At 36.7% G+C, this 19,117-nt stretch overlaps 1 protein-coding gene across 4 annotated transcripts in view; it reads right to left on the bottom strand.

Annotated features, from left to right (window-relative positions):
- The window catches only part of LOC138692059 (zinc finger protein 664-like), an 81,925-nt gene extending 67,260 nt beyond the window's left edge, over positions 1–14,665 (bottom strand). For 2 of the 4 annotated variants that reach the window (XM_069814931.1, XM_069814925.1), the window contains exons 1-5: positions 14,568–14,665; positions 9,622–9,716; positions 7,867–8,004; positions 6,305–6,387; positions 5,690–5,961 (exon numbers count right to left, since the gene is read on the bottom strand). In XM_069814931.1, coding sequence (XP_069671032.1) covers positions 5,690–5,961; positions 6,305–6,387; positions 7,867–8,004; positions 9,622–9,716; positions 14,568–14,577 — 598 coding nt within the window. In that variant the 5' untranslated portion in view covers positions 14,578–14,665. Of the gene's footprint in view, positions 1–104; positions 235–4,085; positions 5,962–6,304; positions 6,388–7,866; positions 8,005–9,621; positions 9,717–14,567 lie in introns of those variants that run through there. The other 2 variants (XM_069814929.1, XM_069814930.1) reach the window with 2 other exon arrangements.
- Positions 14,666–19,117: the final 4,452 nt, after the last annotated feature.

Raw genomic sequence — 19,117 nt, 5'->3', positions numbered from 1 at the left:
CACAAAATAAATTAACGTGTCTTTTCGTAAGCGTGATGATGATCCACACTCATCAAACATAGAGCAATTATTGGCAGTGAGGAAATTGTACACTAAATTATTACCAGAAAAAGATATATTTAGCGTATAAATATCTTTCAGCGTCACTACACACGTCCAATATTAACACAAAGTAAAACGTCTAAAAATGAAATTTGATTTAACTGCAAGTTCATTGTTCACCATAAGGTATAATCAAAGCAGCCGTGAAACGTGTTCCCTAAGTAATAACCGTATTTAATGTATATAGAGATGGCCTATCCAGATTTGTCTTCACTAAATTTTAACATCTATATTCACTAAGACGTATTTACATGCCATGCATTTGTAGTAAAGAGCGTCAAATTTTCATTTTACATATTCTAGAAATGTGTCAGTAAATATCTGGCTATTCCATGTTTTAGATTAGATTAGATTAGATCTTTATTAGCCGACAGAATTACAAGCATTCATGGCGTCCTCAGTACACAAGAAAAATGACATAACATACAATATAATACAAAAATATACTTAATTCTAAATAAATTTAACAGTTTAATATTACGTGACATGCAAAAAAAAAAAAAAGAAAAAAAAAAAATATACCGGTATATATATATATGACAAGCTTGATCTGCAGTCTCCACTGTTCTATCTAGTATCTTCTCTTTTTGCTTTTCCCTGATTTTTCTTCAACTATGAGTTACCTGAAACATAAATGGTCAAGGGCAGTATCAAGAAACGTTAAATACTAAAATTTTAAATTTAGATATTCATTTGTGCAAAATGGCATATGTGTTAATAAAATGTTATTTACCTCTTTTTTTAAATTTCTGATGCGTCACTAACGATTTAGCTGAACAAGGTCCAAATCCTTTAATAGTATTACATAATATTTCATTGGTGTTGAATAAACTTCAGAATTCGTAATTCTTACTTCCCCTTAGGTTGCCAAAGAAAAAAACAAAAAAAAACTGGGCTCTTTTGGCATTAAAAGTCGTATAAACCGAGAAAAAGCAATAAAGTTGCCAAATCTAAAATATCAGCCTGACCTCTGAATTGGTAATAATTCTCAAGAACTTTTCACATTCTTCATGTTGCAGTATTTCTTAAAACCGCTGTATCTATCATCTTCCATTTCTTGCATACCCACAGTACAATCAACAGTGAATTTCATTTTTTTTTTTTTTTCGTCTAACCATGTTTGTATTTGGATCATCTCGGGAAATTAACGTAGAAATATCGAATAATACAATACATTCATGAGCTTATGACCATTAGACTGAATGTTGCTTTTTGGACTTCACCACTAAAGCTGTCTAGAGACTTCTTTCTGTTTTAAGCTGCGTCATCGGAATAAAATATACTCTTCCAACAACCAGGTACTATTTCAAATTCTCTGTGTAGAGGGAAGTATTGAAAATAAGGAAATGTGACATTTAAATGGCGCAAAATAAGCAATTCTATAACTTATACATAAAAAAGTATGATAAACAGTACAGTAAACGACAATCTACGCCTACTGTTTGTCAAAGTTATCACAACAGGGCTAGAATAAACATGGTCAATTGAAGACTTCCGGGGCATAAGGATGTATTCAACGAAACTGTAACTCATGTTTCAAGAGAAAAGATAATTTCAGGGGCGTATTTCATTAGGGCTGTATTTACTATCACAAACATATGACTAAGCAAGCATACAAGTTTATTAAGACATTAGCCGCAAAAATTTGTTATAAACTTACTTTTTCCATCTACATCACTTATTTCAGGAATCTGATGTTACATCCTTTCGTCGGAGAGATCTCAAATTGTGAACCAGAAAATTTGTTAGCAAATTTTAAGAAAGATTAAAGGGAAAGACATTGCATTAAATCCTAACTTAGCTTATATGTTTAAATTTTTCTCTGTAATCAAATTATTTGATTTTTAAACGCCAATATTCTTACACAACCTGCGCCTGAATTAATTAATGAATTTAGTTATTGAGACACACATTACAATTTCTACTATCTGTGCCCAACTACGACCAGAAATAAATTTTTTCCCTTCAATTAAACTTCGAAACTGAATATATATCTGCTTTTATTTTGTGAATTTTGTGTTCTTATTGAAGACTGTTATAACAAATGTAAGACTATATACAGGATATTGATGATCTGGAAAGAATTATAATATTTTATTAGAGGAATGTGTAATTGTGTAGGTCTAATTACATCCTCCACTCTTAACACAAATCTTTTATAAATAGTTAACCTCACATTTTGTGAAAGTTCCTTGCAAATTTGTTCCCATATCCCGAAAACTGCAGCGTCCCATGTGAGGATGTTTAATAATTTCTATTCATTTATAATGAACAACAACGTGCAATTCAGTTCCATAACCCAACCACATTCAATGTTCCAATACAATCTCAGAGCACAATATTTTTATGGGGTTATTTTACGATGTCTTATCAACTTCTAGAATTTACCCAGCATTTGCTTTTAATGAGATGAGGAAAAAGCCAAACCAATAACTTGTAACAACCAGGATTTAAACCCGGGCCCACCCATTCCACGGTCAGGTATGCTAACAGTTACTCTCGTTACATTTTTCACACACTAGTCTCTGAGACTATAATCTGACATTACTGTATTTAACTTTCATTCTATTTTTCAAAAGATATCTTCAGTATTTCCGTAAATCATTTCCTAGTACTTATGTGAATTGTTCTTACACAGACTTTCATGCTTTAACTAAGAGGAACATTTGAATCTGGGTCCATTAATTTTTTACTGAGAAATTATCATCCTGCAACTTATGTTATACTTAAAGTGAACTATGAGCGAAACAACAGTGTGTATATACGTTTTATTTGCAAATACATATTGCTGTGCTCTACTCTAATACTGTATTTATTTATTTATTTATTTATTTATTTATTTAACCTGGTAGAGATAAGGCCATTAGGCCTTCTCTTCCCCTCTACCAGGGGATTACAACTACAATATTAAGAATATAATTACAATTATAATTACAATCAATATTAAATTTACAAATACAATAAAAATGAAAGTATTGAATGATTAACTGATTAATAAAAGCTAGACAGTTTATCGTAAAAGTTAAGAAGAGAGAAGCATTTCTTTTATTGATTAAGTAAAAATTAAACCTACTCTACGCAGTAAGAAAATACTTAATAAGCTTGCTTTTGAACGCTACTAAATTCCTACAGTCTCTAATGTCAATGGGTAGGGTATTCCACAAGCGCGAGAGCGAAATTGTGTATGATGATGAATACGATGATGTCTTATGTGTTGGTATGGCTAGTATGCGGCTATTTTGCGTGTGTGTGAAGAGATTATGATATGATGACAGGTAACTGAAACGGGAGGCAAGGTAGGTAGGTGTAGACGTGTGAAGGACTTGGAAAAGGAGAACAAGGGAATGAAAATTTCTACGTTCGTTAAGCCGTAGCCAGTTTAGAGTATAGTGTGTAAAGAATGAAATAAATTTCTTACAATGAACAAATTTAGACCAAAACAGAGAGATCAATTGTAGACTGAACCATGCAAAGAAAGCGGGTGGAGACGAAAATATGTTTTATTTAACGACGCTCGCAACTGTCGAGGTTATATCAGTGTCGTTGGTGTGCCGGAATTTTGTCTCACAGGAATTCTTTTACATGCCAGTAAATCTACTGACATGAGCTTGTTGCATTTAAACACACTTAAATGGGAAAGAACTATAATAGTACAGATGACGGATGCAAATATTTAAAAAAAGTTATATACAATCTCCAAATTTTGAGCATCAACCTGGTCCGGGATCGAACTCACAACGTCGGGTACAGAAGGCCCGCAAGTTGGGTGGATGTTTTACTTTAATTCTTTAATGTTGGTTTCAGCCAGTCACTTTGTGAAGAAAAAATGGAAAAATGAGGGTAACTTTTGGTAGTGAGTATGGTCGTATTTGTAAGAGATATCTTGTGGAGATGGATTTCAAAATTTAGGAATTTTATAGGAAAAGGTTTCCATAGAAGGAAATTGTTCGTAAATGTGGGAAAGGAACATATGGACATAAAACACAAGAAGAACGCAAAACTTGTATTAATTTAATAACTGGAATAAAGTGAAGCACAATAAATAATAATGAAATAAACACAAAATTCCTATATTGAAACTTCTTTTACACGTCGACCATTACAATAGCCAGAACTGACATCACTAAACGAAATCCACAAGGCTTTGAAAATCATGTCAGAGATTCGAATATACAAGGCATAAAACTAACATCAAATGTGGAAGTTTCGTATATGAAGGCATAATGTGAGTGTACATTACCGTGAAACTTCCCTAAAGTGTCCAAAGTTATGTTGGTGTGACACTTGTAGGTGCATAAGCGAAGTGGAAAGGAAAGTTAACTCTGCTCTCGTTGAATTGAAAAACTTATGAGAAAATATGGAATATTGTGTAAGAATATGGCGTTCTCTGTAGAAGAGAAAAATATGCCAATATATTTGTTTTCAGCTGTCACTTTTAAGCATAATGTAAACTTCTCAAACACAATTATTTGTCTTCTGGAATGTGTGTGCACGTGGATGTCATATCAGATGACTCGGTTACGCGTAGAAATTTCCGTAGTCATTACATTTAAATACCTCAAAGAGTGGATGTGTACGTTTTGCCATAGACTTCGGGCCTGAATAGCTTGATGTATATGTGTACAAGGATTTTAATATTTGTCGAGAAAAAAAAAACGTTACTTACAAAACTGGGACATGAACGTTTTCTCACCTCTGCATACATACGTTTTTAATATCCGTATTTCGAACAATTCTTTCCACACACCCTGCAATTGATTGACTCCTCGAATGTGTGTACAGTTGTATGTCTTTGTAAGTGCATCAATTCAGAGTAACACTTACTACAAACATCACATGTCAATCTATTCTGTGAAGTGTGTACGCTTACTTGCATTTTTAGTTGCAACATGTCCGAAAACTGCTTTCAACACAAATTACAACAAAATGGCTTACGATCCTTATGTAGACGTGCATGATTTTTGAGTACTTAGAAAAAAATTCCACAGATACCACAAAAAGAGTGGTTTTTAACCTCTATGTTTTTTCAAATGCAACCTAAGATGAACGAATTGCGAAAAAGACTTTCCACAGTCACCACAGTTGAATGGCTTCTCACCTGTGTGCGTACGTATATGAACTTTCAAACTTGCGGAAGCAGAAAACAATTTCCCACAACTATTGCACTTGAATGGCTTTTCGACAGAAGCCTTGTTGCCTGTGTGTGAGCGCATATGGCTTTTCAGACAATTCAATAACGGGAAAGCTTTCCCACAAACCTCGCACTTGAACACCTTCTCACAAGTATGCAAAACTGCATGCACTTTGAGATATCTCGATTGCGTAAAATTCTTTCCACATACATCACAACTGAATGGCTTCTGGCCACTGTGAACGGCTACATGCTTTTTGACTTGTGCAGAATCCGAAAAATTCTTTCCACACACTTGACAATTAAATGGCTTCTCACCCCTGTGTGCCTGTGCATGCTTTTTCAGATTACCCAATAGCGAAAAATACTTTCCACATACATCACAACTGAATGGCTTCTCGCCCGTGTGTACCTTAGCATGAATTTTCAAATTACCAGAAAGCGAAAAAAACTTACCACAAACATCACAACGGTATGGTTTTTCGCCTGTGTGTACGCGTATGTGAGTTTTGAGGTTTACCAAATGCGAAAAAAACTTCCCACAAACGTCACAAGGGTATGGCTTTTCGCCCGTGTGTACTCGTACGTGCGTTTTGAGGTTTTCCGAACGGGAAAAACGCTTTCCACAAATATCACATTTGCATATCTTCTTTATACCATGCAAGTCCTCATCACGTGAAATATTGTCGCAGTCAGTTGTCTCTCCATTCTGTTCAGAAACTGCAATGCTGTGAAGAAATTATGCATTATTCCGGCAGTGATGAATAAAACAAAATAAATGCGCCACATTCACAGTGCATCTAATAAGCAAACACATATACAGATATGTAATTACTCATATTTACATTATGTTGTATCATTTTTAGTGATTACATGGAACAGCCATCCTACAAAATTCTCTAATTTCTTTTGCCATACTTCATTTTGGCATGTCTCATAAAGTTTAATTCCATTTGCCATGTAAACACATAAATTATATAACGCTGGATTTGTTCTAAATCCTGAAGCTTCAATGCTAATTTAGGGCTGCAGAATATAATATTTAGATTGAAAAAAAAAAACTTAACCTACCTCTCAGTTATGATATCATTCTCTTCTGTCGTCACTTCCAGTTTCACCTCCTCTTTCACTTGATCTAATGCACAAGTCTCTTCCTGTAAACAAAAGTAAGGAACTGTAATAGATGAACAATAAATTGATGATTTAGTGAGGGCCACGTAAGAGTAGTTCCTAAAAGGCTACTTTGGCAGTTACTTCATTGTTGCCAACCTATACTAGATAACACCATAGAGGGTAAGTCACAATGACATGTACTAAAATAATAATAATAATAATAATAATAATAATAATAATAATAATAATTACAATAATAATAATAATACTATTACTATTAATATTATTATTCTTATTAATATTATAGTATTAGCAATAACAATATCTTGCTTATTTACTAATTCAACATATCTCTACTTTATGTTGGTAGGTGTTGTTTTTAATGGTTCAATAATTTGTGAAAGAATATATTTTGCTCCTGCTAATTAGTAGATTAGTATAATCTAATATTAATCTGTATTTCGACCGACAACATTGCTTTGCCTAAACAACAGACGGTTGACGAGACCTAACCTAAAAATGTATTTTGTAAAACACGTGATATGGTTAATTCGAATTCCGAAAACATAATTCCATTTTGAAATGTATACCCTAGATACAACACATTCTCCTAAGTTGGTACTATGGTACTTCTTCTCGTGGACATCTTATTCTCAAATACCCTTAATCTCTGTTCCTCTAAGTGAGAGTGCAAGTTTCATAACCATAAAGAACAATCAGTAATATAACTATTTTATAAATTCGAAGTTCCAGCTTTTTTGAGAACAGACTGGATTCTTTTTTTAATATTAATAGGTTATTTTACGACGCTTTATCAACATCTTAGGTTGTTTAGTGTTCGAATGAGATGAAGGCGATAATGCCGGTGAAATGAGTCCGGGGTCCAGCACCGAAAATTACCCAGCATTTGCTCATATTGTGTTGAGGAAAAACACCAGTAACAAGGTAACTTTCCCAGACCGCTTATCGAACCCGGGCCACGTGGTTTCGCGGCCAGACGCGCTAACCATTACTCCGCAGGTGTGGACAGCAGACTGGATGATAAAAGCTTCTCAGCCGAATAATAACAGGCATTTACAATATTTATTCTGCGTTTAATTTCCTCCTGGGTGTCACTGATATTTGCTATGTTCCTTCAAGATATTTGAATATTTCCATCTCTTCGAAGGATAAATTTCCAATTTTTATATATCATATTATTTTGAGCTTGTTACGAAACTTTAAAATAAAAATCTTCACCGTCAAAAAAAAAGATTGATTAATTAAACCATTATTTTCTATGCGATAATAAGGAACTTCCCTTAAATTAATAACAGGGTACAAAACCAAAATAATTGGATATGATTTAGTGAACGTTCAGCATCGCTATCTCTATGCCAAAAATCAGGTGGGAAGTTTCACGAAAGGATACAGAAGAAAGAAATGGTCAACATGAGAGCAACCTGGCTGTAGTAATCACATCAGTCAGTATATAACAGAGGGAGAAATAGCGACTCACTTAATACATAAACTGCACTCACCTCAGCTTCACTTTTGACGATACCAATGCCTAATGGGGCAGGATTTTCCTCAAAGGTCATCTCTGATTTGGGATCCGTGCAATGTTCCTTACATTCTGTCTTTATTTCAGTCACTTGCAGATGTAATACATTTCCCTCCTGCAAAGAACACAATTACCATTCAAATAAAACAGAGAGAGAGGGAGAGAGGAAGAGAGGGAGAGAGGGGGAGGGGAGGAGAGGGGGGAGGAAAGGGGGATGGAGTAGAGGGGGTGGAGAGGAGGATAGGGGGAGAGGGGGTAGGGGAGAGGGGAGAGGGGGTAGGGGACAGGGGGACAGGGGGAGAGGGGAGAGAGGGTGAGAGGGGAGCGAGGGGGAGTGAGGGGGAGAGAGGGGGTGCGAGAGGGAGAGAGAGAGAGAGCGAGAGAGAGAGATTTTTCACAAAAAACCAGTGACTATTTATAAAGTCTGTCCACTCTTTTACTAATATTGATGTCAACAATGGACGTTATACATTTCGAACTAAAAGCCTAGTGAAGAAGGGGGAGCTACTGATGACTCTGAATCAAGTGAGCGGCTAATAGAGGTAAGAAGGAAAGAGAAGGAGAGGAGTCCAGGGTTCGGAACAATAGGAGAATCATCTAAGGGGAATTTGGAGAGTGTAAGGAAAGGAGTCTTTGCGAGTGCAAGTCACGAAAGGGACTGCGGGGAAGAGAAGAAAGAAGTCGAGAATACAACTGACAACGAGAGCGCAGATGGTCAAAGGCCAGCAACCGTGGGTGATATTGATAGGGAACTAAAAAAGATGTGCGAAAAACTAGATGAAACTTGTATATAAATTCAGCGAGTTACGTGACAGTTAAAGAGACAAGGAAGTGCAAACTAAGACGTGTGAAGTGTAACAAGTGAATTAGAGGACAGATCTGACTTAGTCTGAGGCATCAGATGCGGTGAAAATGTGAGGATTAGATCAATTAGTGTAGCTGAAGTGGAACTATGAATAATATAGAGGAACAAGTAATAAAGTGTTAATAGAAGATAAATAGACTAAATTAAAGAGAAGAAAAGCAATATGGTAGTGAGACTAATAAGAGGAGGAGATAGTGTGTAACCTTAAAAGTTACCCAATAAAGTGAAAAAGTGATAAGTGAATCGAATAAGAAATAGCAAGGAGGTATCACTAACATTTGAACATTGCAATAATAATTGAGACAAATAATATAATAAGATAAAGTAGATAAGATAGTAGAAATATTAGTGAATACTAGTCAGAGATTAAAAGGATTTAACGATACACATAAAAGTAGGGATAACAATAATGAAAGATGACAATGATAGTAGTAGAGATGGAGAAGTAGATGTAGACGAGAATGTTTCTATATAAGAGTAAGGTGGCAATATTGCATAGCATTCGGGAATTATATTGAGGGAAGATAAAGAAGGTTAAGAGTTGTAAATACTGTACATCACAAAGGATGGAGGAAGAAATAGACAGAAGCAGGGTTAAACTTTAGTTAATTGGAAGATTTGGGGAGACACAGATGATAAGAGAAATATAAAAGATATGTGATGGAATGTAAGCAAGGAAGTGGTGGACCGTATGCAGAAATGTGAGGGAAGCCACTACCTGAAAGACGTATGATGACAATAAATATTAAATATTTCGAACTATATAATAAAATTATTTCTGTGACGTTTCCTCGTAATGCAGCATGGAAAAGTATTGACTTATGGTATACTACTGCAGGAAATAAATATAAATGACCTTCCATATACCTGAGATAAAGGCTTCTTTTCTTCCATTTCTGTGTTATCACATTTTTTAATAGCCAGTGGGTCACCAGGTTCCATCTTGATCACGTCCATCATGACTGAAAAGAGAAACGTCAAACAAAAAGTTACATGCAGGATGTTAGCTGTTTAGACAGCCTAGACATAGCTTGGTAAATAATAGTTCCACAGTTCCATAACCCATGTCTGTCTGCTGAGCAGAAGCAAATGCGTGTGCTTCTCTAAAATCTAATTACTTACTTACTTGCTTACAAATGGCTTTAAAGAACCCGAAGGTTCATTGCCGCCCTCACATAAGCCCGCCATCAGCCCCTATCCTGAGCAAGATTAATCCAGTCTCTATCATCATATACCACCTTCGTCAAATCCATTTTAATATTATCCTCCCATCTACATCTCGGCCTCCCCAAAGGTATTTTTCCCTCCGGTCTCCCAACTAACACTCTATATGCATTTCTGGATTCGCCCATACGTGCTACGTGCCCATCTCAAACGTCTGGATTTAATGTTCCTAATTATGTCAGGTGAAGAATACAATGCGTGCAGTTCTGCGTTGTGTAACTTTCTCTATTCTCCTGTAACTTCATCACGCTTAGCCCCAAATATTTTCATAAGCACCTTACTCTCAAACACCCTTAACCTATGTTCCTCTCTCAAAGTGAGAGTCCAAGTTTCACAACCCTACAGAACAACCGGTAATATAACTGTTTTATAAATTCTAACTTTCAGATTTTTTTGACAGCAGACTAGATGATAAAAGCTTCTCAACCGAATAATAACACGCATTTCCCATATTTATTCTGCGTTTAATTTCCTCCCGAGTGTCATTTATATTTGTTACTGTTGCTCCAAGATATTTGAATTTTTCTACCCCTTCGAAGGATAAATCTCCAATATTTATATTTCCATTTCGTACAATATTCTGGTCACGAGACATAATCATATACTTTGTCTTTTCGGGATTTACTTCCAAACCGATCGCTTTACTTGCTTCAAGTAAAATTTCCATATTTTCCCTAACCGTTTGTGTATGTTCTCCTAACATATTCACGTCATCCGCATAGACAAGAAGCTGATGTAACCCGTTCAATTCCAAACCCTGCCTGTTATCCTGAATCTAAAATCTAATTAGACAAATAAATTAGTAATAATTCTGCAAATGTGTGTTAGTTTCTTAAGATTACAGTAGTCCTACCTTTAAATCACAATATCACCGCAAACATAATTTACTTGCATACGAAATTCCTCGTGTGTAAATGAAGATGACAGCCATATTTCGTTAGGGGAAATGTAGGTCAAAACCAACTAAAAATCATACTTTCTAAAAGCTAGGCTAAAAATATTACATAGTGTTGGGGATCGCTCCACAAAATTTTATGGTCCAAATGTTAATCTAAATGGGTTTCAATCAAGAAAAGCCACAGAGTAGTTCTAGAAAAAGGATTGGATAAGGACTTGGACTAATAATCGTAAAAACGATTCTTCTTCAGAATTTAGAATAATTGATCTACAAATTCTTTCATGTTCTATAAACAGGGCCTGTTGTTCTTGTAGTCATAATGTTGCCAATGATTCTTGTCTGCCGTATCTTTCTCAAAAGTACAACGTCCCTCTTAAACAATGGTCCGTCATTGGTTTGCTGTTTGGCAGTAGAGGTTCAATCACAAAATTCACATGGAATTATCTTAAGGAACTTCACATTCTTTTGATTATGTAATGTCTGTCCTTATAAATATTATCAAGGATTCTCTTCAAATATTACATCATCATCTCTATTTCAATTAATCCACTAATATTATTTGCCTTCAACAATTAACTTTCTTTTTTCTTTAATATTTCAAATCACATTATACTGTACATGTTTATTGTATGTCTTTAATGAATAAATAAATAATTAATCATGTAGCATGGATATTCAAACTTTACGACTTGTTATCCACAGTATTCAATTTTCAAAAGAGAAGCAACATTTTCTCAGAAACTATTTAAGATAAACTAATGAAATTTTGCACACACCTTTATTATTGCATGAAGCAAATTTCTCCGTAGAAAATTTGTTTTCAGGTGAACATTTAACGAACTTTACTTTGGTAAAGCATTGGTATATTTTTTTTTTTAATACTAGACTACTAAATTTGTATAATTTATCTTGAAAAAAAAATTAAGTTTTACAATTTTGTCTGCAGGGATTTGTTACATATAATGTAGAGCAAATGTGTACAATATTTCAAAACCGAGGTTTATTTTATTTTGTGATATCAGGTTAGGTTAGGTTAGATTAGGTGGGTACGTAATTAGGCTTCCTGACATGGTAAGGTATTGTAATTAAGTAGCGTATCGTAATAAAGTCAGTCATTGTACATAATTGTACCAAATTTTAGACAGATAGCTAAGAATTTGCGGGATCAATGATTAATTACATACAACAGTGTATTTGAAACTACGTCTCCCCTTAATGTGACGTAATATGAGAGAGGGTATAATGTGACTTTCACTGTTACCAACTGTGGACAATAGCATCCCCGGAATGTGATATGAATCTGTCTCAAATACTAAAATTTTGTTTGCAATGTTGCCGTCCCTTTTACGCCGAGTCGGGAGTCATCTAGATGATGAAGCAGGAACCATATCAAATGAGAACAAATGTCGGACTCATTCGAACTAATGATTATTTTAACATTTTGCTCCTGAAGTGCGTCTTGTGCAATAATCAACATTTGTGAACATCCCATATAGCCTTTAGTGCAATAAGACGTGAAATGTGTTGTGGCAGTGAGAAAACTGTGAAAAATTGGTTTATATTCGCGTGAAAAAATTGAACCTTCAATCTAATGGGTTTCAGTTTTGTAGAGACAAGATGCGTCAATTTGTCTAGGGAAATATACTGTATTTTAGGAATAACACGGTAATCGGTTTGATGTTCCCAATATGTAACCAGAATTATTTCATGAAAAGTTCTGAAATACAAGGCACAGAAATGATTTACATAGACCAAATGCTAAACTGGTCAGTTTTTTAAAACGTGCTGTATATGGAGGTACCAAAATGTTCAACTCTTTGGTACCCTAGATTAAACACGCATCCAATAACAGAAACCAGTTTAGATGTAAATTAAGAAGTTCACACACCAATTACATAAAGTGTAAACAATTATTGTTAAATATGTCTTATATATGTATAGGCCTAATGTATTGACGGGTTTCACATCTTATAGGTCACGGTCGACTCTAGTAGAACGTCGGAATGTGGAAACCTGGCAACATGTGAGTCAGGCATCGATCTTCTTACGAGCGTGTTGGAAGGAAACACGTGGTGTATGCTATTTAAGCCTTGCTTTCGCGTATTGAAGAGTATTTACAATTTATGCTGAGTTTTCCTTTTTAAGTTTAAGCATAAAATCAGCTAAAATGGTCCTCAGGAACCTTTGAAACAACAGACGATATACAAACAGAAAAAAATATGGTAGATGTACCAGTAGCTCCATTTTTTAGAGTTATCTAAGACCATGATACTTTCAGCTATGATGCTGAGATATTCAGCCTTCTGAACGTATCGGTTTATGTCTGTTTCAAGGTATCCTCAAAGATACATTGCTCACTTTGTGTTGATTACGTGCAACAATTGCCTACTGCATTATAAATGCATTGATTTCAAATAATGTTAATGAAGGAAACTTTGTAAAATATGCAAATCAAACGAAACTGTTGACAAGAAATGATATCATAGCTGCCAGTAAATCAGTGTATGGTAGGAGAAAATTTCAGATATTTTAGAAAAGATGTGCAAAATGTAGGCTTAAATACGATAAAACGTATTTAATATAGTGTATTGCCTAGACTAGACAATTAGGCCTAGCAATTGGACAGAATGTCTTTGAGCATTGCTTGTAATGTAATGGAATAGAACTGTCGTATAGATGTTGAAAATAAGATAAAATATCAATTAATAAATACATGACTCCGTTCAAGATATCTACAGAGCCTTTTCATGAAGTAACATTACTGAAGTCTGAAAAAGGTGGCCATCTTAACTGGATAAATCCATTAGTTCTGGCTGAAAATCAACGCAGGTCTATGAACTAAATAAAGAACAATGTAACAAAAATATTTACGCCTATGAATTGTAAGTGTTTGGGTTTTGTACATAATGCAATGGAATATATTTTATAAATAATATAAAACTGTAGCATATGGGAAATTACGAGAAAAGTAATGAAGACACGATATACCCCTTAGCAATCCTTGCATTAAATTACAGAATTTTTTTTTACGAGACCACATTATTCAAGATTTTTAAAATGTCTGGAAGGATTACTTTACTTTATTGCAAATGTATATATTATTTATGGTGTGTGGATAAGCTTCAGGGCTTCTACCGCGTTGTTTTGGTGTTATTGGCTGACGTTTCGACCGCTGTGTTGTGGCCATCTTCAGAGCAGTTGTTGGATAAGGAAATAGTCTGCGAGCACTTATATATATAGTAGTCTCGATGGGGGGGGGGAGTACTTGCTGTGATAGGTCGTAGGTTCTTCTTCTGGCATCTGCTTGGTCCTACGTGGTCCAATCGGGTTGGAGACACCAAGACAACGCGGTAGAAGCCTTGAAGCTTATCCACACACCATGTACACCAGCCGCGGAATCCTACGCGAACACATATATTATTTAGCCTATTTGTAACCCGTAATGTATTATATCGGCTTCTAGCACGACGTATGATCAACTTTTTACCTGTTTTCGTCTGATATTAACATTAAAACTCTTTGGTTCTGTTGTTGACGTATGACAGTAGTAAAACTGACAAGAGCAGAAGACACAATGTTGTGTAGCTGAGCATTCCGACATTAATACACATGTCTAGCTAATACCTATGAAATAAACAAAAGTATTAAGCTTATCGTTGTGCAAGGAAACGAAATATATTTACGTACGTACCTATTTCCATATCTAACAAGTAAAAACTATCAACGTCCAATTTTGATCAGTAGTAATTGTTGGCGTACAAATGGAACTTGATTTAACGGCACTGAAACGTAATCAAGAAAGCCGTGATTCAAGCTTGGTTTGCATCAACGAGCACAGAATACAATAGAGTAGACAAAAACAATTTGGAAATGAAACCGAACTTCCGGACAGCCGCCAGCACGATGCTACCACAGTCTAGTACTAGTATATACAGGCACGAAGCTTGAATTGTGCGGGTGCTAGGAACAATAGAATGTGCCGGTACTATTTCGCATTTCTGTAATGAGGCGATATTAGCGATCCTAGTAGTTAGCAACTATCTATGGATGCATATTTACTACGTATTGTACTTCGTGACTGTATATACTAGAATGTGATGCTACCAAAACATTAGCGCCCGCTTAGCATATGAATAGTTGATTGTGGTGCGCCGCTAAACCAACATCAGACCGTCAAAACAGTGTGACTAACCGAACCCAAGTGCGTCATAAAACGTACCCTAACCCAAACCTAGAGCATAAAAAAACACGCCGCTAACCCAACACGAGCAGAAAAATATTATGCTAACCCAACTCTAGAGCGTAAAAAAAACGCCGCTAATCCAAACCTACAGCGTCAAAACCGCGCCGCTAACCAGACCTGGAGCGCCAAAAACGCGCCGCTAGCACGAAACTACAGCGTCAAAAACGCGACGCTATACAAACACCAGAGCGTCAAAACCGCGTCACAAACTCAACACTAGAGCGTCATAAACGTAGCGCTAAGCAAAACATAGAGCGTCAAAACCGCGCCGCTAACCCAACACTAGAGCGTCAAAAACGTGATGCGAACCCAACGTTAGAGCGTCAAAAACTCGCCACTAACCCAACACGAGAGCGTCAAAAAAGCGCCGCTCTCCACATCCTAGATCGTGAAAAACACGCTGCTAAGCCACCCCTAGAGAATCAAAAACGCTACAACCTAAACTTACAGCTTCAAAAACGCGCCGCTAATGCAAATCAAGAGAATCAGAAACGAGAAGTTAACCCTACTCCAGAGCGTCAAAAACGCGAAGCTAAATCAACAATAGAGCGTCAAAACCGCGCTGCTAAACCAACACCACAGAGTCAAAACGGCTACACTAACCCAACTCTAAAGCGTCAATAACGTACAGCTATCCCATACCTAGACCATCAAAACTACAACGCAACCCTATAGCGTCAGAGTCACTACGCTAACCCAAATCTGGAGCGTCAAAAACTCGCCGCTAACCCAACACTAGAGAGTCGAAAACGATTCCCAAACATAGACAGGGAAATCCGCGCCGCTAACCTACATTAGGGCGTCAAAAACGTTATGCGAACCCAACTTTAACCGCTAACCAACGACTAAAGCGTCAATACCACGCCGATAACCAAATCCTGGAGCGTCAAAAACTCGTCGCTAACCTACAACAGCAGAGTCAAAACCGCGCCGTTCCCAAACCTAGATCGTCATAAACACGCCACTATTCCATTCCTAGAGCGTTCAAAACACTACAACACAAACTTACAGAGTAAAAAACGATTCGCTTTTAGAATACAAGAGCGTCAAAGACGAGTCGCTAATCCAAATTTAGAGCGTCAAAAACGCATCGCTAACCCAACACCAGAGCGTCAAAACCGAGTCACTGACCCAACCCTGCAGCTTCAAAAATGTGTAGCTAACTGATATCTAGAGCGTCAAAACCGCGCAGATAACCCAACACTAGAGCGTCAAAAATGTAATGCTAACCCAACTCTAGAGCGTCAAAGACGCGCCGCTATCACAAACCTAGAGCCTCAAACCGAACCGCTTACTCACCCCTATAGAGTCAGGAATGAGCCGCTAAACCAAAAGTAAAGAGTAAAAAACGCGCCGTTAAGCCAAACCTAGAGCGTCAAATCCGCGCCGCTAACCCAACACTAGAGCACAAAAACGAGATGCTAAGCCAACACTAGATCATCAAAAACACGCCGCTAAACCAAACCTACAGCATCAAAACCGCGCCTGTAACCAAATCTGGAGCGTAAAAAACTCTCCGCTAAACCGAACCTGCAGCGTCAAAACCGCGCCGCAAACCCCAGGCTATAGTGTCAATAACGCTCCATTAACCCAACCCTGGAGCCTCAAACTGCACCGCTACATCGTCAGGAATGAGCCGCTAATCCAAATGCAGAGCGTCAAAAACGCGCCGCTATGCCAATCCTACAGCGTAAATACTCCCCGCTAACCCAATCCTAGTGGGTCAAAAAAGCGTTGCCCAGATGATTATGTCGATTTTTATATTATTTATCTCAGAAACAGAACTTGGAGAATTGAAGACTGAGGTGGCTACAAAAATATTTTGATTATCTACTGCTTAGCTGTAAAGCCCTGAGCATTTATTATGTCAAACACTGAGTTACAATTCGACTCTTAGCTTGGTCTCTGCCTTGAGGATATGCCACCAAAGGGGAACAGAGAGGTACAACTTAAACTGAGAAGGATTCAATCTGGCATCGGAACTAGAATCAGGTGTGGCTTAGTGGCTAAAGCGCCAGCACGTACAGCTGGAAACCCGGGTTCGAATCCCAGTGCTGGAGAGAATTTTTCTCCAGTCTACCCATTCTTCACCATATGGTAACACACAATTCCTGCACGGAATTATATATACTTCGGCACATCATAGTAACATGGATTAATCTTTGTCAGAATAGGGATCAACGGCGAACTTATGTGAAGGCAGCAATGAACCTCAGGGTTCCTTAAAAGTCGTAAGTAAGCAAGCGAATTTAGTGAAGACATGATCAGTAATCAACCTCAATATTATCTGAAAAAAAAATTAAAGAAAAATTAGAGCACAAAATTTTGCGAGTTTTGGGATCACAGTTTCAATTACTGAATTTAATTATCGAGATATTATATACATACACATAATTAACTACTTCATTTCATACGCATTAAAATCGCACCTTTTTGCCAGCTAATGCCATCAAATCACATTCTGCTGACCATTTAGACATACAAAATATATATATATATATATATATATATATATATATTATCCAATGCCACCAGGTTGTCTTTTCGACATTTCTGGTATTCTCTCCTGGCCATGGCTTAGTTGTAACCCACTTCTGAGGTTGGGGCGCCTAGAAGGCAGAGTTGCATTACCCCGATGATGTGATAGGATGATTATGATAATGTGGTGCCAGGAGAGGTCTTAAATCTAAACTTAACCTAAATTCCAAGACCATGGACGAACACAGGAATAATCCCCAATCCCCTTTAAGAAAAATTCCTGTGCTCTAACCGGGTATCGAACCCGGGACCTCATGAACTATAGCCAGAAGTTCTGACCACTAAACCATGACGCTGGTCAAATAAATATATGACACTGACTTTTCAGAATTTTGTGTTTATATTTACAATGAAGAGTAATATACGAATTCTGAGCACATTTAGAGCACTGAAAGTCCGGGTGCATTTGTAAAATTTTTATAGAGAAATGCATACTCACCATTTCAGTTTGGTTGTCAGGTGATTCCCCTCTAGTTGCATTCTACTATCATCGAAGGGAAAGATGCTACTGTCTACCTCACAAACGTACGAGATTAACTTTCAACACAAATTGGCAAATGGTATTACTGAAAATTTGTACCAATAATATATAATTCGAAAGTCTATAATAAGAGATCCGTATTAAATTTTACACTTACATAGAATATACTGCAACGATATACTCCTATTTTTAGAAATGAAAAATACAACAATGTACTGTTTTCAGCTGTCACTTTTAAGCATAATGCAATGATTGGAAGAAGAAGCAATTATTTGATTGCTCGAATGTACCTACGTGTTCATAGCTTTTCAGATAACTCTTGGCAGTATGTTCATTTACATGCTTCTTGAATTGCACCAAGCACAAAATGTTTTTTCCACACAAAATATAACTGAATGGCTCCTTGGCAGTGTGCACAGCGAATAGGGATTATAAAGAATGGACACTGAGCGAATTTTCCTGTGTTTTGTTCCTCTGTGCGCCAGCGTTTAGTTCCAATTTCAAGCGCTAGAGGTTAGTGTTATCAAGCACACGCTAAGACAATAATTGAGTATAGAGATGAGACACAGGATCCAAACATCGCCTACTTTATTGCATAATCCAGTAATGCTTTGCTTCAAATAAATTCAAGTTAACAGCTTTTCCTTATTTCTCAGTGACAAACAAGTTGTAATAATACTTATGGCTTTTAACGAACCCGGAGGTTTATTGCCGCCTTCATATAAGCCCGCCACTGGTCCCTATCCTGAGCAAGATTAATCTAGTCCCTACGATCATATCCCACTTCCCTCAAATCCATTTTAATATTATCTTCCCATCTACGTCTCGGCCTCCCCATAGGTCTTTTCCCCTCTGGCCACCCAACTAACACTCTTTGCTGTGGTCGTGCTGAAGAATCAGTCCCATTCCGAGGCTTATTGTTTGATTTCGTAACAAAATGTTTTTTACGGTGATGGCTTGTTAGCCCTTCGCCCAACCC

Source organism: Periplaneta americana, chromosome 16, assembly GCF_040183065.1.
Source record: "Periplaneta americana isolate PAMFEO1 chromosome 16, P.americana_PAMFEO1_priV1, whole genome shotgun sequence".
Taxonomy (NCBI): domain Eukaryota; kingdom Metazoa; phylum Arthropoda; class Insecta; order Blattodea; family Blattidae; genus Periplaneta; species Periplaneta americana.
Note: the sequence above shows the minus strand (reverse complement) of the source record. Positions and strands in the feature narration are given on the sequence as shown.